We start from the raw sequence: 26,074 nt of genomic DNA, 5'->3' as shown, positions 1-26,074 counted from the left end.
AGTAGTTTGTGTGGGATTTGATTGTTATTGCATGTATCTATTGCATGCTGATTGGGTAGCTGGGAAGGCAGCCAAGATATTCATTCTGACGGTTGTAAGCCCGTGAAAATACAGAGCAACAGTTACTTTAAGGGAGTAGATAATGGATAAAAAAAAAAAAAAAAAAAAACTACCGTGAGGGAGAGAGCCGAAAAGAGTTTATAGTATGAAATTTTGTCCGCAACTAGGGAAGTTCCGCCAGGAACGCAGGATCACCTGTATATGGCTCTCATTGTTGAGACACTAAAATTTTTCAATTAATCGTATACGGAAGATAAACATTAATAAACTATTTTTATTTATTTACTTATTCCTCGGGGGGTAGTCTATCTCAGAAGATTACGATTAGCATAATTCTATGTTTCAGGGGTGCGCTTCCAATCCACCTCCCAGAGGCGGTTTTTGGGTGGGCGAACCGGACCTTGTCCTTAGATCCACACATTAATTAAAGTATATGTAACACACATGTACGTATGTGTGTGTGTGTGCGTATGATATGTGTATATGTATGTATGCTAAATGTAAAATATTTTTGAACCAATGTTTCCAATCCAAATAATAGAGCCCCACGGCTCCAACTCGCCAAAAACAAATTCCGCCTGTGTCACCTTCTACACATCAGCGGCTATGCCCATAGTATATTCTATGATAACAATTGACTGAATGTGCTTTTCAAGTTTCTAGCTCATTTTCTTGGAAAGATAATGCGTAAGACTCTCTTAGTGTTGCAACGAGACGAGACAGGACTCTTTGAAGCGAGACACGATACAATACGAAACGTTTCGTAAAACGTCTTGTCTCGTGTCTCGAAAAATACAAACACAGTTTCTGAATTTGCTTAAAAATTTATTAACTCGGAATAAATTATTTGCCTTCGAAATGTATACCATCTTTTATTATTTCAAATGATCCAAATGATTCAACGTTTCAAACCCTACAAAGAACAGGGAATACCTAAAGCACTTTTTAAAAATGATTCTTACAAACAGCTTTCACTTCCATTTTTCAATCGATTCAAGTTTAATTATTTTGTGATAGTGCTCCAGATTCAAATACAATGTAAAGCGTTCATTGAGATCAGTGTTTCAGAAGATTTTATTCCGGGGGCTGGTGGAGATATCTACGTATAAAAATCCTTTAATAGAAGTACAAGTATGCGTAGAAGTGGCAATTTTATCAGTAACTAACTATTGTTTCATGGTCTTTCTCGTTCCGAACCAAGACAGAAACGTGTCAGCCTTTCTCGACACTGAGTTTCGAAAAAGATTCTGATTTGACAATAAAATTTATCTTTTTTATTCTTTTATGCTGTTATTCGAAGATAAACCATTTTTTAAATGGGAAAGTTACATAGGCCTCCTTATTTGTTGAAGTGGCGCCAGGGGTTCTGAAAAAAGGATATCAGAATAAATGGGGAAATCTTGCCTTTCGTCTGTACTGACGGTATTGACAAATGTTCCTATCGAAGTAATTATGGGTTCAGTCGAAACTAAGCAGTCGTTGCTGGAGGATTGCAGTCGTGTTTTGTGTTGTGCTCTGTTAACCAAACTAGGTTAAAAGTTATAATTTTAACCACTTGGTTTAACAGCTCTTTTGTGGGCCTCAGCCTTTCTGGTGTTGCCACGAGACGAGACAGAACCATTCGATACGAGACGAGACGGACACATCTTTTCTAGACGAGACGACACAGCCAGAAGTCTCGTCTTGTCTCGTTTCGTCTCGTGGCAACACTAGACTCTCTAGATATATCAGTGCAAGGTATGACAACGTTCCTCACGGAGCACATGTTAGCTCTCAGCCTCTTTCTTTCACTGATGTTTGTTTACGTAGTAGATGAATATATAGAGAGTAACAAAAGGATGAGATATGCAGATTCTCCTGAAACCACATTAAAATTGTAGCAGTATTTGGAGCTTGTTATAAATGGATTTACCGGGGAACTAAAATAATTCTGGGAACTGATCATACAGTATTGATATAAATAAACATGGAAACAAGTAAATACAAAGAACTGAAATCGTGAATTGTTTTCAAAATACAGAAATCTCGAAGGAATATCTGTTTAGGCGGCTTTACTTGTAAAGGAATTTTGAATAAATTTGCATTCCCTGAATTCTTATACATAAAAAATAGAAATCTTTCTTTTAGCGTACAAATGAGATGCTTTAGGAAATTAGGTTAAGGTAATTAAAATGATACTGTCCTTTGCAAAATTTAAGGGGAATACCATGATCGAAAAAGCATGAGTCAAACTATAAAGGTCAGTGGTAGCTTTTGCCATTTCTTACGACCACTATACGCACCTTATTGCGAAAAATTTATTCGTATTATAAAACCGATATCATTTAATAAATGTCTAATTTAACAGATCTTGAGAGATGAAATGACAAAAATTGTCATTACCTCTGTCGCATAAGATATTCTAGCTTTGTGACCCATGTTATTATATGACTTTCACGATAAGTGACAAGGAGAATATAAATCCCAAGTTCAAAACGTAAGGAAAGAAACCGGCTGTTCGCGCTTCAAATTATGAAAAATGTACCAAAATGGTTGAAATTATGATTTTGTATTTCTTTACGAGAAAGAAGAATAAAAATAAAAATTGGAGCAATTCTAATCATGTATGTATAAGTCCACTATCTTCTTCAAGTTACTAAACTAACTTCAAGTGTTTCAACCATTTTTGACACATAACTCGAAAACTTTTAGAGATATTAGAGGCAAGAATACGTGGTTGATAATGAGCTTTTTAATTATGTCACAATACTTTTGAACTTTACCTTATGAGAAATGGCATATTCCAAAATTAATTCAGTACCACCCTAACCTGAATTTTACCAAATGATTAGCGAAAGTGATACGGTGTGCATCGTCCAGGGATTAATTCCCGGTGTGACACTCAAACATTTCTGTGTTGACCAAATATCGAGAGAAAAGTTGGGAAACTAAAAGATAGCGGACTTCAATCTAGACAGCCGGCTACGTTGGGTGTGGTTGTGCTTACTACTAACATAAGCCCGCTGCAGGCTCAGATCACAAGGGACTGTTGCGCCAGGATTATCTCTCTCTCTCTCTCTCTCTCTCTCTCTCTCTCTCTCTCTATATATATATATATATATATATATATATATATATATATATATATATTGGTGTTATTATTTTACCTTACATTCTCTCAGTAGCGTAAGTAAGGACGAATGGGCCTCCCCGCTCTTTCAACATTCATGAGTCACGTAAAATTTACAGAGAACAGTTTTGACTTTCTATGTTCTATCTAGTGAGTCACAACTTGCTCATATGCAAAAAAATGCACATTATTATTATTATTATTATTATTATTATTATTATTATTATTATTATTATTATTATTATTATTATTATATTGTGCTATAGTTTTCGTCTATTCTGCTATACCAAATTCGAGAGTCTACGACATCCGACATTTTTAATGAGGTGTGGTCGTCCCACTTTTTGTTGTTTGGTTCGATGCTGGTTTCACTGTTCTTTTCCCATCTTTGAAATACATAAGCACGGCAGATCGCGAAAACTCGACAAGTCGCGTTGTTTCCGAAATGAAGCTCCCAGCCACTTAGTCACCCTGATATATCGTCGTCCTTCCCCATTCAAGGCACAAGCATCACACTGACTAATCGAGTGAGATTCTTGTCGTGTTTGGCGCGCGGTTGTGTTATGCCTTGTAGCTCTTATCTCAGTCCGATGATTTCGTTCAAAAAGTAGCGAGTGGTCATAATGTTTTCGCTGGTCAGTAAAAGTTTTGTTGGCATTTAATTTACTAAATAATCGCTCAGGTGTTACCGTCTTCATAGGTAAAAATGAGATATAGTTGGAACATCACATAATTTTTAACATCTTAACATTATAAAGTTTAACTTCGAAACTGAAATGGGCCTCTTTCTGTTCTGGGCCTCTCAATGTTGCGGGCCCTGCAGGCCCTTTAGTTGCGCCACATCATTCTCTCTACTCAGAAGGATAGGGACAAATAGAAAAGTCAAAATCCATTTTGTCCATTTTTCATGCATCATACACTTCAGAAAAAAAAATATATAATACTGATATGTAAGAAAATATTAGTATTGTTTGTCTGTTTTCTTTATACAAAGAACCATTTAGGTTCTTTTTATCTCATATTCTGGTAATAATCAAAAAAAGAAAAGAGTTTCATGTGATAAACGTACGAAAGATAATTTGTCAACGCGATGTGAATGACGTTCTCTGCAACCTAATTCCCGTTTTTCGTACAAAACTCTATTCCTACCTGCAAAAAGAAAAGATTTATGTTACTCATCAATGGTTGAGGTTTTGCCCTGCGGCTGAACAACACGGCTTGTATAAATAGACTCTGACTGACTGCAGGTGCACGAAAAAAAAAAAAAAAAAAAAACTGTTGGATTCCTCTCCCCGCCCACTTCAAGTGTGGATATCCTGGACACATTCAAACTGAGCGGTACGATCTTTCAGTTCTTCCCAGTAGAGGTACCAGCAGTGATTGCTAAATGAAAAAGTGAGCATCTGGTGGCGAAAAGGCGAAGTGCTCGGACAAGGGGGAGTTCACAGGAACCTTAAGACTTGCCAGGTAGATATCTCGGATGGATACCTAATTGTTGACATCAATTGGACGGGCCTGCGCGCAGTGTTGCCAATTAGGGAAATTAAAATTTTCCTAAATTTGGGCAAAAAATTAGAAATTTTTGTTTATAAATCCGTACCTATACGTCCGAGTGCAAGTGAACTTACGCCAATCGAACATTTGTCCTTACTTAACAAACGCAAGTACAGATCGTTACAATGGGGTCATTAGGGAACGCACGAAAAATTCGTATTTAGGTTCTGATCCTTGATTTTTCTAGTTTTTTTTTTTTTTTTTTTTTTTTTTACTTTTCTGTTTACCGTAATATATTTTTAGTAATTAGAAGTTTTGTTCCTTAAATATCGTCATAATAGTTGTAGGATATATTAGTGGTGTACCAATGTTTAATTTAAGATAGTTTGCGTCTGTCTGGTAGCAGTGTTACCAGCTACAGAAAATTTTAATTCCAGATTTTAGGGGGAAATTTTGGAAAAATTATCTGTTTTGTCTCTTATTTCCCTCTTGTTGGCTATATCGGACCAAACGTACCAGTATATGGAAGTCTCGTCTTTGCTCTACACAACGCACTATAGAAAGTTTCAATAGGATAATTAGGGGAACTACAGTTGAGGTTTACAGTAGACCTTGTTCTCTAATTGGAAAGATAACTGTGATTTTTTAAAAGGTAGAATGAGATATTTTTTATTGACATACTTACTTTATTAGATATCGTCACAATACTCATAGGATATATTAGAGGGATACCAAAGCTTATTTTAAGATAGTTTGTGTGTGTCTGATAGTAGTTGAGTTGATTTTAGTTTAGCGTCCCGTTCAGCAGCGAGGCTATATGAGACGTGGACCTACTGATTAACGTGGAATCCGAACCACATGAGCTCCCGCCGGGAATCGAACCCGGGTCTTCCACGCCAAAGGCGCGTACGCTAACCGCTTAGCCATGAGGGAGCTCTGTCTGATAGTAGTGTTGCCAGCTACAGAAAATTTTAATTCCAGATTTTAGGGGCAAATTTTGGAAAAATTTCCCTTTTTTATTTCTATTATTTCCTTCTTGTTGGCTACATTCGAACAAACGTACCAGTGTCTAACAGCCTCATCCTTAGCCTACACACCGCACCATAAAAAGTTTCACTAGAATAATTAGGGAAAGTACAGTTGAGGTTTATAATTAACCATGTTCTGTAAATGGTAAGAAAATTGTGAATTTCTGAGGTAGAATGAGTTTTTTTTTTTAATTTCATGCTTACTTTGTTATATATTGCCATGATACTTGTAGGATATATTCTTGGAGTACTAAGGTTTATTTTCAGATAGTTTTCGTCTGTCTGATGGCAGTGTTTCCAGCCAAAACAATTAATTCCCGCTTTTAGGTGAAAAATTCGGAAAATTTCCCTTTTCCCCTCTATTATTACCCTCTTATTGGCTACATTGAAACAAACGTACCACTACCTAAAAGCTTCGTCTTTGGCCTACAGAACGCACCATAAAAAGTTTCAATAGGATAATTAGAGAAGCTGCAGCCCCGGCATATTTGATTTTTGCTTGTGAGGCATAAAAAATGTCAAAATTTCATGTGTATGACAGAAGTTTTTCTTTCCCTCTTTGGATGGATGCAAGCGACTTCAGGATTTCACTGTACTTTGTCAACATACGAAAGATTCTTTTAGGTGACTTGAACCCATATAGCAGCAGTGGTACTAGATACAAAAAGAAAATTGAAATTTGGTTAGGGAATTTTTTGTAAATTTTCACCCCTACATTTCCCACCCGTTGGCAACACTGCAATGCAACTTACACCAAAAAATAGCCACATCTATTTTCTAAAAAACAAGGCCTTAACCATATCAATCGAATGAATGGTTTTTGATCAATAAGTCACTAACTGGAAATGTAGGAAAACGCCAAAAATGACCTGGGGCCGAAAGGAATAATCACACAATTTTGCTACTATATAGGTACAAAGAAACAAAAGATTTGTAAGTTACGAGGGCTTCGACTCAAGTTCTGTTGATTATTTCAATAATCTGCAACGTAAATCAATAAATAATAGTTGCCAGAAAAAAACAGAAATTTAAAAAAAAAAACATGAAAAAGAACGATGTTTTTTATTGAAAAAAAAAACTTCACAGAAAAAAAGTTTTATTTTACAACACTACCAGCAACAAAGGTGACCGAACTTACGAAGTCAGACGTGACGAGTTCGAACTTACCCTTACTCGACCTCAATCTCATAAAGTAAGCGTAATGTTGAAAAGATATTGTGAACTTGAAGTCGAGTAAGCATGAGGTAAGATTGGTAATGTGAACATGAGGTGGAGTAAGCATGAGGTCCGACTGGTGTGTGAACATGAGATCGAGTGAGCGTGATACCAAAATAATGTAAGTGGAGTTGAATGAGTGTGATGTCAAAAGGATGAAAGGCATGAGGATGAAATGATGTAAGTGTGAATTCGACTGAGAGTGCTGTCGAAATTATGTAAACGAGAGGTCGATAGAATGTTGTGAGCGTGAGATTGGAATGATGATGTAAGTGAAAGGTTGAGTAAGCGTGATATCGAAATGATGTTGGGAGATTGAGATTTATGGAGTGTGGTATCGAAAGGATGTTGAGTGTGGGGTTGAGTGAGCATGACGTCGAAAGGATGTTGAGTATGAGGTCGGGTGAACGTGATGTAAAAATTATATTATGAACGTAAGAATGTCGAAAGGATGTGAGTGCAGGGTCAGACTAGAGATATGACCATGATGTCGAAACAAGGTTGCGTGAGAGTTCAAGTGAGTGTGATTCAGATTGTTAATGTGAGCGTGATATCGAAGGGATGTGAGCGTGATGTCAGATTGATGGCATGAGAGTGAAATTAGTCCAATTTGCAACCACCCAGTTTAATGGCTGCTTCGGTAACAATAATCTGGAAATTAAACTGTGTTGAGTAAAACCTATAATTAGTAAAGTAGAATTGATGTTGTTCTAATACTATTACGGTACGTATACCTACTCACCTCGTGGAATGTTCAAGGCAATATCGAATTATCGGATTTCCTTCGTTGATTCCAGCGGTGCTCTTTCCAACAAAACCTTTCTGAATAGCTTCGGCCTTTATCTGCAATACAAAGAAAATTATCTTGTAAATCTCTACATATTAAAAAAGTTCTGAGTTAGTGACTGACTGACTGATCAACAATGCCCAGGCCAGATCGCTTAAGCTAGAAGCTTGAAACTTGAACAGAACATATATTTGCGACGTAACGTACTACTAAGAAATGATTTGTGGAAATTCGACAGGAAGAGGGACAGAAATAGGGCAATTATCACATTGAAGTGAAATAGGACAATTATCACATTTTTCAGTTAGCGAAATACATTGTATATACAGTAGGACGTCGATAATCCGAACGCGGTCCCTAGAAGCTTTTTACATTTTGTCTTAATATAACGCTAGCGAGAAACAAACAATAATGTGTCGGTCGACGTTCTGTGAAGTCAGTGTTTTTACAAAAGTTCGTAATTGTTTTTCATACGTATTTTTATTTTTTTATTTTCTCTTATGCGTATAAGTTTTAAGTGTGACTTACAAGATCAGTGTAATTTAGTGTACGAGCAAGTTCTTCAGAAACATTAAATGTAAGTAGCCTTTCGTACGGTATTGTAATTACTGTATGTACTGAATAACCACTATATCGATAGAAGAACATATCGCACAGTATATGTAAGTCTAAATGGCATTTTCTTGGTCATTTTCGAAAATCCGAACTAACTTACCTGTGGTCCCAATTAGTTCGGATTTTCGACTTCCTACTGTATATGCTGCAGCAAGTAAGATGACTAGCATCAGGCCAAGAAATAGTTTTTAAATTATATTTTCCTGTTTTTGCCAATATTTCCGGACAAATGATTTTTTCTAATGGATTCAAAATTTCCAGGAATTTTACATAGAACAAGGAAGACATCTCTATAAAATACATGTTTGATTTAACATATTAACTAAAATGATTCTGGTCCTGTTATTTTAAGACTTCCCTGCCATCAAGGGGGGAACTTCATAAGATTGCTCAGGATAATTTTAATGCGTCTATACTAATTAAGCTAACTAGGATTATATTTTAGTTTCTTTTCTAGCCATAACTCCGTTCTATCATGGTGTTAACTTTGAAGTGTTTGGATGAGTTGTGCACAAAATTTCCCTATTTTAATACAAGAAACATAAGTACTTAATTATCTTATCTCTAAACTAGTAAATACAAAATAGATTTAATTTTGAAAGCATAATATAAAATATTCGAAAATTTCAATTTTACCCAAATTTTCCGTTTTTTTTTCAAGTTTGTGAAAACCGTAAAAAACTGGGTTTTTAGCCAAAATGTCCGTTTTTTCCCAGGCCTTCACAACACTAGTCTGCTGAACACACAGTGCACCGAACACTCCTAACAATGGGCCTCCGAAGCCGACAACCAAAACTGTCACCAATGAACTTATCGAGCCCCAAAACTATTAATTCGACACTAATGTCGGTAATTTTGAATTACCTTTACCTCTTCCCGTCTCCTCTTAGGAGTACTAATGGGACTGAATTTGTGGATTTAAACAGCATCTTCTGTTCATCTAAGGGACCCAAAAAGTACGGATTCGACCGCCATTTTCGATCATGTATATATCTATATCTATCTTCCTTTCTCTGTCTCTCTCTCTCTCTCTCTCTCTCTCTCTCTCTCTCTATATATATATATATATATATATATATATATATATATATATATATATTAGTGTTTTTTTAATAATAAAGGTACCGCTACGCTGGACCTCACGTTCACAATGGTTAAAAAGTTGGAAAGTTGGTTGCATACCGTTCAGGGTAATAATAATAATAATAATAATAATAATAATAATAATAAGCACACTGTATACCACAATTAGCTCCCAATGTTCAGACTTCAAACACTACACTTTTGAGTGGAACAGCCTTTTCATAAAAGATAATTGAAATATAAGCACGTACGCAGAAATTTTTTCGGAAGAAAAATAAAATGAAATCTTTAAGTTTTACGTCCCACGAATATTCTGGTTAGGCTAAAGGAAACGGTGGTAATGAGAAATGAATGAAATGGTGTAATGAAGAAAGTGGAAGGAAACGGGAGAATCCCAAGAAAACCCACGAGTGCGGTTTTTGTCTACCACAAAGTCCACACGACGCTAGCTGGGATCGAACCAGGGACCCCAAGCACCGGAGGTGAACACTCTACCACTGAGACACCGCGCCCCCTATTTATTTCGGAAGGGTCAAAGGTATTCTGGGGTGGGGTGTTTAAGTTCAATTTGAGGATAAATTATATTAAAATTTGTAAACTTGCCCCTAGAATTAGACTAAATTTGCACAAAAATCAGGATTTCGGGGGGTCCTGACCCCCAAATTCCACACCCTGCGTTCGTCTCTGTTGAAATATCTACGTTTTATAGCCTATTCCAGACAGCATTGCAAATTACGAAAAGATAGCATAATATTTTAAAACAGGGTTCATAGGATAAGAAATGTACTCACACGGTCCTTGGCAATTTTAAAAAAGCTACTATATTTTTTGTCACATCTGGAGATAGCTACTTGATGTCACACTACACACTCACACGTACGTTTAAGATTCAATTAAAATTTTCATAATTGGAAAATATTTACAGCTTTCTGTCTGCCACACCACGCAACAAATCATACGACCAACTAAATGAAAGATACTTCATTGCTGAAAATGCATCCCATGACGTTTTAGTGCCCCCGAAATTGAAGCCGCTTGTAAAATGTTCAAATTCACAGGATCTCTTGAGCCGCTGTGGTAGGAACTTCAATCTTTTCCACCTGTAATTGAGCACAAACTCGAGAGCGCGACGAGATGAAGTTGCTTGTCAAAGCGAAAAAAACTAAGATTTTAGACAGAAAGCTTGGTTTACTAAATTGCTTTTCTCAACGTGTCCGCAAGTAACAAAAGTGGCGGGCTTCGATATCCAAAGAAGTTTCTGCCAAAGCATACTAAGAAACAATAGCACAATAGTTTCGATAACATCTTTGTGGTCCTTCGGTAGACTACATATCCCGTAAGAAGCTAAATCCTAAATTGTAAAATTGGTAGGAGGAAAGGGTAGTTTGGATTGCACCCGTAGCCAAAACAAAAGACTCGTCTTGAATGCACATTTCCATCCATTTGTGAAAGAGAGAGAGGGTCTGACTTTTGCTCACCGTCCAGTTTTGCCTTATTGCTTTATTTGTCTCAGGAATTCAACCCTCAAGTTTCCATCTCTAATGACCTTTGAATTAGCTACAAACTAATTTGTTGGGATACATCAGTCTTTTCAGAGAAAAATCTGGTCGGTCCAGAGCCTTTATGGTTTATATTACTGTGCGACAAAGGAATGAACAAACGGAAGCCCGAAGACATACCAGCGAGGGAAAGATCCCTGAATATTATTAACTGGCTTCAAGAAGGAACAAAGATTCGCAGCTCCTTCTCCTGAAACAAAAAAGGAAAACGAAAACAAACAAAAAACCTCTGATTTTCAATAAACCTATACATTTACTATTTGGTATTTTTTAAAGTTTCTTGTCAACCCATTTTTAAGACAGAAAATGAAATATTTAGCTACCATTAAAAGGTGCCAGTATGCCGTACCGTTGCGTACCGATAGAAAAATCGACACACACACACACACACACACACACATATATATATATATATATATATATATATATATATATATATATATATATATATATATATATATATATTCTATCTTCCGCCAAGTTGCGGATCTGAATTTGGATTTAAACGGCCGGAAGTGTTACTGTTCATCTTAGCGACCCCGAAAACTATCGATTCGACAGTATAATCTGTTTCACGCAACCTGATAGGAAAAAGAAGAAGTTTTTTTCCCACCACGCTCACGCAAGTAACACGTGTTATTATAATGGCTAAATTTTATTGAGCAGTTGTATTGTTTATTTTCATTCTTTTTATCAGCCGGGCTTGTGACATAATGTTGAATGGCAAGGAATGGCTGGGTTGGTAATTGAATGGGTATTTATTTATTGATACAATAATTTCATAATATAAAATCGAAAACCGAAAATGAAATCTAAGTTTTACGTCCAACGATTATGCCGACTAGGCTAAAGGAGATGGTGGTGATGAGAAATTAATGAAATGGTGGAATGAAAAAAGTGGGAGGAAATGGAAGAACCCCGAGAAAACCCACGCACACAGTGTAAAATCGAAAACCAAGTACAATATGTATGGGTAAATTATCAGAGCGTTAAGATGATAAGAATAGAACTCGAAATGCTAAAATTAAATAAAAAAACTTCTTATTTCATCTCTTATTAATAGATGTTCATACATTAAAAAGAACAAGAGGAAAGAGAACCATCAATATATACACACTGATAATAGTGTTCCAATAATTTTGTTTGCTGAGCCCCTCTTGCAGAAGAGGGGAAAATGACTTTTTATTGTCTTAGACATATTATCGGTCTCCATTAATAGGAATAATCAGTTGCAGTAATTAACTTGCAAGAGAGAGACTGTTATGGTGTGCAGAATATAAAATGAAATGAAATCTTTGAGTTTTACGTCCCACGGTTATGCCGGCTAGGCTAAAGGAGACGGTGATGAGAATGAATGAAATGGTGGAATGAAGAAAGCAGTAATAAACAGGAGATCCCCGAGGAAACCCGCGCACGCGGTGTTTGTCCACCACAAAGTTCACTTGATGCGAGATGGGAACGACCCAGGGACCCCAGGCACCACAGGTAAAAACTCTACCACTGAGCCACCGCGGCCCCAGGCGTGCAGGATAATCTAATGTTGTAACAAGAGTTGATTATTGTATAAGAAAGAAAGAGTAACGATAAATACGAGTTCGTTCAATTACACAAAAATAACGAACGCTTTGGCTTAAAGAGCTCAAAAGGTCATCGTAGCAGAAACAAACATTTCCATTAGATTTTAACCTGCGAAAAGTCAATGTACCGTGTTTGTTATCATCCATCCTTCAAAGATCCTGCTTTACATTGTCCGGAAAGCTCCTCTTTCGCCCAGCTAATAGTCTCCTCCTAGGCTTTTTGAATAGAACTTGATGACTTGTTGCGTATTTTCCATACAAGCAACATGTCATGCTTATCTTATACGGTATGTATTAACTGTGCTATTTCTATAATACTCGGTGACCTGTGGTTATGTGAAATAAAAGCTTGTATAGCGTTTTAATTCACCTGAATGTATGCCTCTTTTGCTCCAAATATTTTTATCGAAATTTTATTCTTGAAGCCTCGCAGTTCCACTCTCGTATTCGAGTTAGGGATCAACTTTCACATTCATACAAAATTGGGCAGATTGAGTTCTTACTGATTTTAATGTTTTCGATATTTGTTAAGACAATAAAATGTTTTACAGTGGAGTAAACTTTAGTATATAAACAATATGTAATACTTTTCTACAAGACAAAAATTAAACACAGTAATTGTTTGTTACTCGGGTTTGATAGCTAAAAGGAACAGCAGTCTCAACGTTAGGTACGAGCGAATTGAGATACGAATTTAGAGTTTACACGATTCTGTTTATTAGAAAAGTTTCCCTCCCTGTGAAGGTCATTGACTAGCTTTCCCCTTTTTGCAGTGGCAAGTGGTGGGAGGTAGGGGAGTTTCCTATCAGGTTGCCTGGAACAGACTTTAATATCGGTCATTTTCAATATTTTTTTTATATATCTCCTCCCTCCTCCAAGTTGTGGGGCTGAATTTTGATTTAAACGGCATCGGAAGTGTCATTGTTCATTTCAACGACCCCGAAAATTGTGGATTCGACACTATGTAATTTTCCCCTCTCCCCTTCCCTCAAGTTGCACCTTCAAAGTGAAATGATAAAAACAATTCCGAACCTCATCTATGTCGAAAATTTTATCGAGGTCGGTCTGATGATTCAAGAGTTATTAAGTTAGAAACATAGTCACTTTCATTTTGATTGTAATAGATAATCTTCGCACTAGAAAACATGTGTTTGTTTACATACAGGATTTTGTACATAAAGTTTATATAAGTGTCTATATTAAAATATTAAATAATAGTAATTATATGTTTTAGTGCATTAGTATTTGTGAAATTTGGCTACTGCTCTTTCTCTTAATAAGTAATTTGGTTAAAATTAACAAAACTTCACCAGACCAAAGAGCATATTGAGAACTCAGTTTTATTCAAGAGACCTATTTGTTGCAACAGAACACCTCATGTTGGTAGGCTTATACGTAACTGTAATTAATGCATGTAACTGTATCTTCTGTAATTAATGCACATCCACGAATAAAGGACATAACAGAAATGAGTGCTGACTATTAATTTTCAACTAGCTGAACCTGTGATCTCTACACAGCGCATCATTCACGTATGAGCATGAATCTCCTTGTCATTTCTCATATCTGTACATGTCCCTTTACAGATGCAAGTGAAGAACGCCTTCATGAAAATCGGCAAGGGGTATCATAAAGAGAAAATTTTTTCAACTATTTTTTTTTTCAATATCTCGCACCGTTTGTAAGATTTGAGCCAACTTGTGGTTGGAATTTCTAATTCATATATGACCAGTATTTTTGTTCTTTTTGCATGCATTATGTAATAAGTAAAAAATTACACACAATTAATTATGTCAGCTATATAGGGAGTTCAATTAAAAAAAAAAACTCCAAACAATGAAGATTCATCTTAGACTAGAGAAATGGTTATCCTTCGTTTCTTATCATTGGGCCATGAAACAAACACCTGAGAGATATACAACCCCTATATACAACTATGTGATGTTGGAATATATAACTCGTAGGGTATGAAGCTTTACTTTTACAAAAATTCAGTACTTCCAGAGTACTCCTAAAAATTTAATAAAGAACTAATGGCCATGTTTTTTTTTTTTAATATTCATTAGAACTGGACAATTTACACAAAATTTGGAATCGACCAATGAAAACGGCACGTTTCTAGCACTTGTGGGTTCAATATCTCATTGTCAAAAGCACTGGAGACAAACATATAAACTTTTCTGTGGGGACAAACATATACGCGTAAATCTAGTATTTTAATACAGATAATAATTGGAATAGTTTTATTTTCAAGTGCTATATTTTAATATTCGCAATATTGAAATTTTTGAACTTATATTTTTCACGCGTTTGAAAAAAAGGGTATAATTACAAGTAAAATTAACCTAATACAAACTTTTTTTATATTTTTTCAATGTTTCCAATTTTTCCGGAAAGAAATCGAAAAAAAAATTGTTTTTTACCAACAGGTTCAAAATTTACGGAAATTTTACACCACTAGTTCAGACACACTTGTACTTGGCCTGCATTAAACTCTCATGTTAGTTCCGACGCAGTTTGCTGCCTGTCCTGTTTTACCAGTCTGCTCAGCCTACAACGTCCGACATATGTAATAAGGTGGGGAGCGCCCAACACCTCGACGTTTGGACGTCGTTTCCCCTTGGTTTCGCCACTTGTTGAAGACACTCACCACAGCACTCCTCGAACACCTGATAAGTCCTGCAGTTTCCGAAATTCTCGTGCCGAGTGTTTCTGAATGAGTACTTTCTTCAAAATAATATTAAAAATTATAGAAAGATTTTCGAGACATTCGAGTAGAGTCGAGATTTTTACGCACTGTCTCGACTCGAAAATTCGAGTCAAGAAATACGTTTGTCTCGACTCGTCTCGAATTTTACAAAGTGTGTCTCGACCAGGGTTGATATGTTTAAAACAAAATGTTTAAAACAAGTGTTTAAAACATGTTTAAAACGAAGGCTGTTGTTTTATACAGTTTGTTTTAAACGTTTTAAACAAAATGTTTTAAACGGTTTTTTTTCGATGGTGGTTGAACATGTTTAAAACAACTAAAATATCAGATTGAGTAAGTTAATTTAACAAACAACCCATTCTCCGCAGGATTTGTGCATGGAGTAAATTACAAGCAGAGTTATATTCTTATTATAACAGCAATTACTGAACGAAATTCTGCACATCAATGTGCGTATAACTAAACCAACAGAAATTCAAATGAAGCATTTCAGCATTTCTTAATTTCCAAGAATAACAGAGGTTAAACAAACTATACACTATTCTAAGATCCTTTGAGCTCCTCCGTGGCTAAGCGGTTAGCGTACGCGCCTTTGGCGCGGGAGACCTGGGTTCGATTCCCGGCGGGAGCTCATGTGGCTCGGATTCCACGTTAATCAGTAGGTCCACATCTCATATAGCCTCGCTGCTGAACGGGACGTAAAACTCAAAATCAATCAATCAATATTCTAAGATCCAAATTCAAAACTTGGGTATTTTTTGATCACTATCATTTCCATAATAATGAAGAGTTCTCACATCATAAGCTAGAAGAAATGCTCTGACAAATACAATACAACTCATAGAAAAGAGCAGTGACTAGCCTACAAGGAGCAAATGACATTTTAACTGAACAGTTTTCAAGATACATCTCTATCTGCAACATGGGTAGCTAATAATGATTAATGTCTAAGGCATAACAACACAATTAACTCTAGACGCCCGCCAGGGATTTTAACAAAATATCAGACTCTCACGTTCGGGGCTCTGGTGACCTCCCTAATTATCACAGAGTCATAAGTTATACACCATTGGAAAGCTTATAGACCACAAATTCCAATGAGGTAACATTCGTGAAATTCCCGCCGTATTCGTAGAAAAAGAACAGACATAAAAAAATCATAAAAAATCATTAAAAATATAAAAATATTGACTTTGCGGGGCCCTGGCAACCCTTGCAGCCACCCTACGCTGACAAAATGATGAATGTGTAGACCACATTCTTGTGACAATAATATAAGAAATGGTAGCCATTGCTGCCATTGCGTAATAAATTCGTTTTATGTAGGAAATATTTTCAAAAAAAAAAAAAGTGCAGAAAACATTCATTGAATTAGACATTCTCTGCCCTCCCCCACTAGTACTACGTCCATATGCAAATCATTTTTGCTGCACACATCATGTATACGAACAAGAATTATGCTTCTAGACCACTTCAGTGAAATATACGTATCTTGTGTTATATGGGACCGTCCCGAAAATAAATGTAAATTAACCAAATTTGACCCCCTTTTCCTCTATAAACAACAAATACACATACATGTTACTATCATGTAGGGGACTACCTCATTGCTTCACATACCAATTTTTATGGATGTACCACAAAGGGGGGAGGAATACCCGTTAAAACTGATGAAAAAAAATTGATGAAAAATTAAAAAACGAACTTCATCCTCCCTTTCTCGGCCGTACATACGTACCCCCTATATACATAAAATGCAACTGACGGAAAGTTTCATCTCTCAAAAATACTTTGGTACCAAATCATATTTCTAGCTTAATTAGAGGTTGAGCTATTGATGTTTGTTGTAAAAATAAATGTAATTTACATCAAAAAACTTAAACTTCAAAAAATGGCTAACTTTGCCCCCTCCCTTCTCCCCCATATAAGCAAGAAGTACAAATACACGATATTACCATGTAGTGGCCTACTTCATTGCTTCACGTAACAATTTTTATGAATCTATCCCCCAAGATGGGGAATGGCCCCCAAAATACTGTTGAAAAAAACATGATATTTACCCTCCTCCCATATACATAAAATGCAAACCAGCAAAGCTGCATCTTTCAGGAATAAATTGGTACCAAAACCATCTTCGAGCCTTAATTTGAGGTTTAAGACTGAGCCTTTGAGGTTTAAAGCCCTGACACAGCAGTTGCGTCAATGGGCGTTTAAAGATTAAGAATGCAGACGACCGAAACTACATAATCCGTGAACGGAGATCGGGAAAATCCCGATTTCTTTCTCCGGAATTGAACATTTGGGCGGATCGAGATTAGGGAAGTTCCCGAAATTTGATCTAGCGGTTGAATATAGATGGCAAGCAATACCTAATATGCGTATTTAGATTATTGTTTTAAACAAAATAAACATTTTAAACGTGTTTTTTTTGTTTAAAACAAAGTACTTTGTTTTAAACGTTTAAAACGTTTTAAACAAAAAACATGTTTTAAACATAAAAAACGTTCTTTTTGTTTGTTTTTTTTTTCAACCCTGGTCTCGACTCGTGCGCATCCCTACCAAATGCAGTTGAGATCGTTCCTCTAGTCGCTGCCTTAACTTAGATTTTAGGGGCATTGCGATTCTGGCAACACTGTAATTTCTATGGATAGCAACACTGAACATTCTTCAAGTTAATATTTTCTGTTGTAGAATAACATTATCTACGATTGTGGTAAGTTGAATTTCATTATTTCCTTTCACTTATGAATAAACAAGCAAAAAAAAAAAAAAAAAAAAAGTAAATTTTGTATTATTTTCAGTAAAGTAGGCTCTTAAGCCTTTCATTATGGCATTACCAAGATGACATATAGAATATAGTTAATGAGATAGGGGAGACCGGGGTATTCACGAACACTTACGCTTTGATTATAAATAACTATTTCGTTTTTGGAGATAAAAATCAAAATTTCTTGTGTACAGAAAGCTTGAAGTTTTTCCTGTTTACTAAAGTGCAGAGGAAAGTCAAAAGTAACATTTTTCAACAAACTAGTGAGATGTTTTAAAAATATGCCTATGTTCGAGATTGCCTCAGTGGTCGGGGTAATCCCGCACATACTTTTTACTTTAAACTTTTCCTTACGAAACAAGGGAAATGCATTAAAATACATTGAAATATACCATAATTTAATATTTAAACCTTTAATAAGAATTATAATTTCAGACATAACTAATAAATATAGCAAATAATAAATATAGCAAACTATTCTAATTAATAAAGCTAATGACTCTTATTATCAAGACATGATCAATTTCCCAAATCAATTTCATTAATTTATTTCTTACTTTTCAATTTAAAAAAAAAAAACTATTTAAAATTTTCGATAATTTATTTCACACTATGGGGCAATCCCGAACCTCCAGATTAATGGCAAACATTCTGTCTAGCATTTCCCCATGAGACGCCATTTTACTGTTATAGTTGAAACTATTTGTTGACTGCATACAGGCTAATAAGATTACAAAGAACTAATGCTGAAATATAGGTGAATATATAGCCTTATCTGTAACAATATTGATGAGATAAGAGCCAACATACCTTGCCCACATTGTTGAATCAACGTTATAAGTGAATCGATAAAAACAACGAAACGTCTTCTTCCTGGCATTCATACAACTGACTGTCACCAAATTTATGCTACACTTTTCCAGGTCTATCCGCTAGCGTGCAGCAAAATCGTCTGCTTTCTAAGAAGCTTCCTTGGGCGTAAACTTAGATGTTCGGCATTACGCCAGTGTTCGCGAATACCTCGGTTTACCCTACACATAATAACTTAAAATTATCATTAACTCTTAAACTTCATTAGAATCACGTAAGTGAAACTTATAATATTTTAATGTTAGTATGAGCGTCCGTTACTCCACACGATCACTTTTGAACGGAAGCGAATTCTCCAATTCTATTTTCGTAATAGTTGCAGCGAAAATAGCAACAGCTACAACGATTATCTTGGCTGAATTCGTTATTGAAGTCAATCTATTAACATCTTACAGGGTAACGGCGACTTACGTCCATCCGTCCGTCCACTTTTTTTTTTTTTTCAAAAGGTAGCTAGAGCGATTATCACTACAGAGTTCGTTAATGAAGTCAATCCGTTAACATCTTCACGTGGTAATGGTGACTAACGCTAGCTATCCATATCCCAGTTTCTACTATTGAAACAAAGTGAGTAAAAATTACACATCTCGCCGTTAGATGGCAGCAAACATCCTCCAGTGGTTGACATCTACCGGACGAAATTCAAACTTCTAAAGCGTGATCTTTTTACTGTCTTTTTAAATGTCTTGATTTAGTGTTTGCAGAGTTGTACTAGTACGTTTTTTTTTTTTTTTTTTTTTTTGTAAGAAAGAAAAAACTTCGACAGAAGGACCTATAGTGTCACTTTAAACGATTTCACATTTTACTCATTACTTCACATTTCAACATATTGTAACGGGTGTATCAGAAGTTCAAAGCCATAACCCAACTCCATTATGAATAAAGATGCGAAACAAAATGGAAAAAGAGGAAATATGTATGTTGTAAATATATGGTTTTCAACCTAAAATAGTGTAATTTTCCCAATCGCACCAACCGTCTGGGCTTCACACTGGTAACGTGCCTTATGTTAAATTTAAAAGAAGAAATAATGTTTTCTGTTCAGCAGCAGTGTTTCTTGTAGACATGATTTGGGGGGTAGGCAGTGCCACCCCGGAAGAGACCAAAATAATACGTCTATAATATCATAATAAATAGAATATTATCAGCAGTGCCCCCTGGAATAGTAAGCGTGCCCCCCGGAACATTTTTCTGAAAGAAATGCTGTTCAGCAGACTATCAGTGGAGGATCTAGCCTGGGGCTAGGGGTCTAGTCCCAGTTTTTTGAGTGACAAAAATATTTATTTATTTATTTATTTTTGTACGTTTATAGTAAACTCATGATATCTCTCTAGTCTCAGTTCTGGCTGCTTCCCCCCTCCCCTAGTTTTTATCTTCTAGGTCCGCCATTGCAGGGGAACGTAGGGGCACGCAAAACAAACACGGAAAACGTGAATATTATTATGTGAAGGAATCTAGAACACGTTGAATCCAACTTTCAAGAAAACTGTAATGTTAGTACGGTAAGGCCCAGCGGGAACATCCTTCTAACCTGACAACATAGCTTTTTTTTTTTTTTTTTTTTCATTTTAACATAGGGCATCTTACCAGTGTGGCTCTCAAACGGCTGGTTAGATTTAAAAAAAAAAAAAAATCACTATTATAGATTGAAAACCGCTAATTTTCAACAAGTATATTTTCTTTCAATTTTATCGCATCTTTCCCATAACAAACTCAGTCTATGATTCTGAACTTTTGATACACCTTTTACATTGAGGTATGAGCTTCGACTATGGGTAAAACTGAGAGGGAACGCGGGGGACGCCGTACCCCCACTTCGAAAAAATAAACGCTACCTACCGTTCCCCCATATCTTCAGATTCACTTTTACTCCTGGCATCGACCCAATATTCTCATCCAAAGCCCAGATAACCCGGATGAACAACGACTACGGTATATTTAGTCTACAAATATGTTACAGAATTATTGTAGATAGAATACTAGTGTAAAGAAAAAGAAAAAGGAAGAAAAAGCAATAACGGCTATTAATTGGAGCTACGGAGTGGAAATTTTATTTATTCTTTAATTGTTTAAATTTAAAATTTGTTACATATTTTGAAAAGCTTATTAACAAAATCAAAAATTACAGCAGGTTTTTACAATAATCCTGTTTGAAAAATATGTTTTACACTAGTCTCATTCAAGGGCGCCCATCCTCGCCAAGGGTTTGGACGCAGAGTAACACTAAGTTATCATTTCTCCCAAAATTTATCATGCTTCTCCCTCCTAAATTTACTATTTTGTCCGCAAATTTCCCATTCTCCAGTTTGTACTATTTTCAATTAAAAATTATGTCCTCTCAAATATTCTCATGGCCGCAACCTCCGCCCACAGCTCGCCTATGGGCATCATTACGGTAACGTCAAGTAGTTCTAGCTCGTACACTAGTTTCCAAATAGCCATTGGAAACCATAACCAAGAACTGACTTTTCGAATCTGTATTAAAAAAATTTTTTTTTTTTTTGCCTACACTGTTCAACATTCTGTGTAGTTATTTACAATCATTGGGAAGGCAGCGTATAATAAACCATAACCATATAAGCGAAAACTAGCTTTCTCAAGCCCTCATTTCACCTGTTCTGGACGCATCTGTTGATTTTGGAACATAATTGTGTATTAGTTCAATTGTCATGTAAACAAGTTCAATGATCAAGGTTGAGAGAAGCAAAACGTTTGATCTGTTCATTGAACCGCATTATCCGACCGCTATTTCACCTTGACTGATTCACCGCATAGTATACTTAAATATTTTATTTACTCAGACTAGATAAATGTGTCCCCCTGAGTTTGTTTTCTTATCACTTTATATACGTTAGATGTACACTTTCTTCTTTTGGCTTCTGCATTTCATGCTTTTACATTGTTCTTTTTTTTTTTTCCTGCGACATATGCTGGTTTGACGGTTTGGGCTACAACTGATCTTAACAATACATTATTATTAGTAATAATAATAATAATGGTAATGCACAAAATGTGAAACAATGAAGAAACATTAGCAGCGATTTTTTCTTTTAGTTTAACATTCCATTATTATGTACCAAAGCTACGGGAGATGGTGATGATGAGATGAATGATAATTGCGAATATCGGAAGAAACGGGAGAGACCCGAACAAACCCACGCACACAGCATTTGTCTACCACAAAACCCACTTGGCGAGCGCTGCGAACGATCTAGGGACCCAATGCGCCAAAAGTAGTGGCGTCCGAAGAAAATTTTCTAGGCTTTTTTTTTTCTTCATGGTTGCTATATTATGTCTGGATTTAATATAGGTGGTTTGCTATATTACATATACATTTTCGTGATCTAGGGGGACAGGGTGGGGCCCTGCCCCCATCTTCGGTCGCTCATGGCCCGAGATGAATGCTCTATCACTGGTTAGGATGTTTTTGTTGAATTTTAGATTTCAGATTATTAATGTTTTCCGCTGTATTAGCATATTTTTGATGCATATTAGCATATTTTTGATGCATCACAAATATGTCACTACCTTGTCTTGTATTATGGCTATGAACATTTTTGTTAAAGATAAAAAGATGCTTGTTTTTCATAGTAAAAAGAATAGATTTATAGATGTATAAGCTGGGGAGTGTTAAAATTTTTGCTTCTATGAAAACCTTTTTACATGTCGATTTGTCATAACAGTCGAAGTGGAGAAAAAAAAGGGGGGGACAGCACTGTATAATATGTATACGGTGTTCCAAATCAACACCGACAACGTTTAGGAGGTGATTCCTGACATCAAGATAATATAAAAAGTATAGACCAACTTGAGTGCACAAATGCTTTCTTTCGGAGTTATAGGCTGCCGAAAACACGAAAAAATGAACTATAAAGGTTCATAGCTCCAAAACTATTGAACCCACCGTAGTCGAGTCAAGACTTCACCTAGGAACTAATGTGTGCGCTATCTAAAAATACATGTTTCAGAATCCTGCTGTACTTTCGCAACATTTTTTTTATAGAGTTAGTTGGTGAGTACTTCAAATTACAAATCCGTAGCAAAATTCCCTGTATAAAAATTGTTGCGTGAGTATCTTAGGATTCTGAAACATGTATTTTCGGACAGCACACATATTAGTTCCCAAGTCAAGTTTTGACCTGACTGCGGTAGGTCGCATCGTTTTGAAGCTATGGATCTTTCAAGTTCATTTTTTCATGTTTTCGACAGCCTATAATTCCAAAAGGAAGCATTTGTATATATATATATATATATATATATATATATATATATATATATATATATATATATATATATATATATATATATATATATATATATATATATATATATATATATATGTATATATATATATATATATATATATATGCACTGTTCGAAGTGAAAAAAAAAACCGGGGGCCTCAATTTTATTACAATTTTGACTCGACATACTGGTCATCTAAATGTTGAAATACAGTGAGGGTATGTTGCCTAAAAGATTGCATTTCTATTTACATAATGACTGAAAACCACTGAAGAGCTTCTGTGTAGTTACGGGGGTTATGGTTTCTCACCAACTTTCTTAAAAATAATTTGAAAAAATATCCCTTTATGTTGTATTATAGAGAATTATACACGAAAATGCCCAATAACCGAGTTTTTATATTAACAATTTCCTGCGGGAAAGCTCCCGGATCCCCAAACCCCTGGAAGGATCGCCCCCACAGCAGACAACCGCTCATGCTCAAAACACGACACTTATATGAATTAAGACAAGAAGACACACACATACATACTTACGAAAGGCACATCAAAATATAAACTAGATGAACTTCTTTGAAGACACCACATTTTAAAAACAAAAGGCAGGAAAAAAAAAAAAAGAAATGTCAGGGGCGTCATTAAGGGGGAAAGTCGGGCGCAATTTCCCTGCTCCCTCCCGGAGAGTTTGAGGAATACATATAGAATACTTTAATCGATTGTCTGCTAATATACTAGTACAAAACGTGAAAGTCTTATGTAGGTAGTCCTCTTTTTCCCCTCAAGCGAAGTCTAAAATGACGGTCCTGAAAAATGTCGGTGTTGTCAACTTAGAAATTATTTCTATAGCTATAAGAAATAAAATCTTTTTACGTGCAAAACTATTCGTCAATTATTCTGTATAAAAATAGATTTATTAAAGGTATTTAGCATCTACTCTTTCGTGACGGTATGTCTTGATCACTAAAAAACCAGAAGCGCTATGGCATACCATCTCACTTCGACCACTATATATATATACGCACTGGAATGTTTAGACATAGAGGCCTTATGCAGAGTCGTTTTAACGTATGATTAGCGTTATACTAAAGGCCTAACTACTGCAGGAAACGTATGTTAGTAGAACTCTTTAATATGGCACTAATCACGCGTCAGAACGACTCTGCATAAAACCCAGAGGGCCTTATGCAGAGTCGTTTTGAAGCGCGATTAGTGCCATACTAAAGAGTTCGACTAACATAAGTCTCCTGCAGTAGTCAGTGGTTTAGTATGACGCTAATCATACGTCGTAACGACTCTGCATAAGGCGGAGAGAGTTTACAAATTTTGATCACTCATAATTATTAAACGAGATAAGATTAGGAATACTGCTGAACACTAGTTCATCTATTCATATCAAATACATCCTAATTATATATGGATTACTGTAATTAATTTACAAACTTCTGAGAATTGCCTCACTCCATTCACCCCCAAAGTTAGTAGGGGAATTTTCTTTTAAAAACATTAAGTGGGAGGATTTCTCCTCAATTCCCCAAGATTTCGTACTGTGAGTTACCAGTAGTTTCTCAGTATTACTTCCACCCCCAGTTTATTCAAGTGTCTTCCTTGAGCAGTGATGTATACAAATTTCGTTAAAAAAAAAAAAAAAAAAAAAGGTCAATCACTCAATATCCTTTCACCATAATGTCTTGGTCAAATGGAGTTTAAACACCCAAACTTTCCTTGTATACACCACTGCCTTTGAAGTAAATCTGAAATCATTACTATCTGCAGCAAGCAGTAGCATAGGTAGGATTATTTTTAGTGAGGAAATTCAAGGCGCCACTAAAATTCTGAATGGCTGTTGGAGTTTACACGTTATATAGCTATAACGGTATAAAAGAATCACAATCACAATATAGTTTTATAGAAAATATTATATTCCAGACTCATGATGATAACTTTTTTTTTTCTAATGCTCATCTCAAAGATTAGTAGGCCTACTTCTGGAATAGTCTTACACGTGTTAGTTGCGTGTGCATTAAAAAAATAGTTCTGAATATCTCAAAGCACGAAGTAATTATCGACCAGCACTATAATTTACTATATTTTAGTTAGAACATGGCCTCCACTGAGCAGGGGACCAAGTTTTCGAGTAGATGGGCTAGCCCCTTCATCTCCGCCACTGATCTGCTGGAATTTAAGCCCGCTCCAAACGCCTGGCGGCGCCACTGCCCTACGTCATCCTTTGGAGCGGCAATGACTGTACGGCTGCATCTGACACATCTCAATGTGAAGTTTATGAACACTGTTATTATCTGTATACTGTTATATATTGTAAGTACGATGAGATGACAATTGGTATTCGTGCTTATTGAAGAGCAAGTGTAAAATAGTATTTGTACCACTTCATTTATGTACTGTGCAGTTTGTTCTAATTTGATCTAATGTTGAATTCATTTACATATACTGTACATACCTTACTTTGCTCCATGGCAACGGGATGACAGCAACAACAAAGCGAAGCTCAGGAACGACAAAATTAACTATACGCTTACGTACTCTCTACCAACATGCGTTGAAACGAATGGAATGTAATGTAACAGAACAGAAGACCTGAAAAAAGCAGGAGGAAAACCGGCTGCGTTTACTTAAAACGACTCACGTGATATGATAGTTGTCCATCCACAGCAATGTTGCAAACTCATACAAGAATTCTGTACAGAGTCAGGGATTTTAAATTATCTCCACCATGGGCGGCGATTAGGGAAGGCAAGAGGGGGCAGTTGCCCCCCACTTTTTTGAAGTAACCACTTAACTCTTTTAAATTATATAATATATTTTTCGGTGATAGGCTAGAATCTTCATTATTCGATTTAAAAAAGTACTAAAAAGCTTTTTACTTGTTTTTTTCTCAAGACTGGAGGCACTATAGAACACGTTACATATGTTTTCATGTCTTTTTGCGTCGAGACGT

The 26,074-nt window shown here is 35.9% G+C and overlaps 1 protein-coding gene across 1 annotated transcript in view; it reads right to left on the bottom strand.

Moving 5' to 3' along the window:
* The window catches only part of LOC145673223 (catechol O-methyltransferase domain-containing protein 1-like), a 48,642-nt gene extending 22,887 nt beyond the window's left edge, over positions 1–25,755 (bottom strand). The window contains exons 1-2 of the mRNA XM_081742714.1: positions 25,577–25,755; positions 7,649–7,749 (exon numbers count right to left, since the gene is read on the bottom strand). Of these exons, the coding sequence (XP_081598840.1) occupies positions 7,649–7,749; positions 25,577–25,591 (116 nt within the window). The 5' untranslated portion in view covers positions 25,592–25,755. The remainder of the gene's footprint in view (positions 1–7,648; positions 7,750–25,576) is intronic.
* Between the last annotated feature and the right edge of the window lie 319 nt (positions 25,756–26,074).

The sequence above is a fragment of the Thermobia domestica genome, chromosome 16, assembly GCF_964235325.1.
Source record: "Thermobia domestica chromosome 16, izTheDome1.hap1.1, whole genome shotgun sequence".
NCBI lineage: Eukaryota > Metazoa > Arthropoda > Insecta > Zygentoma > Lepismatidae > Thermobia > Thermobia domestica.
This window is presented reverse-complemented; position numbering and strand designations above follow the sequence as displayed.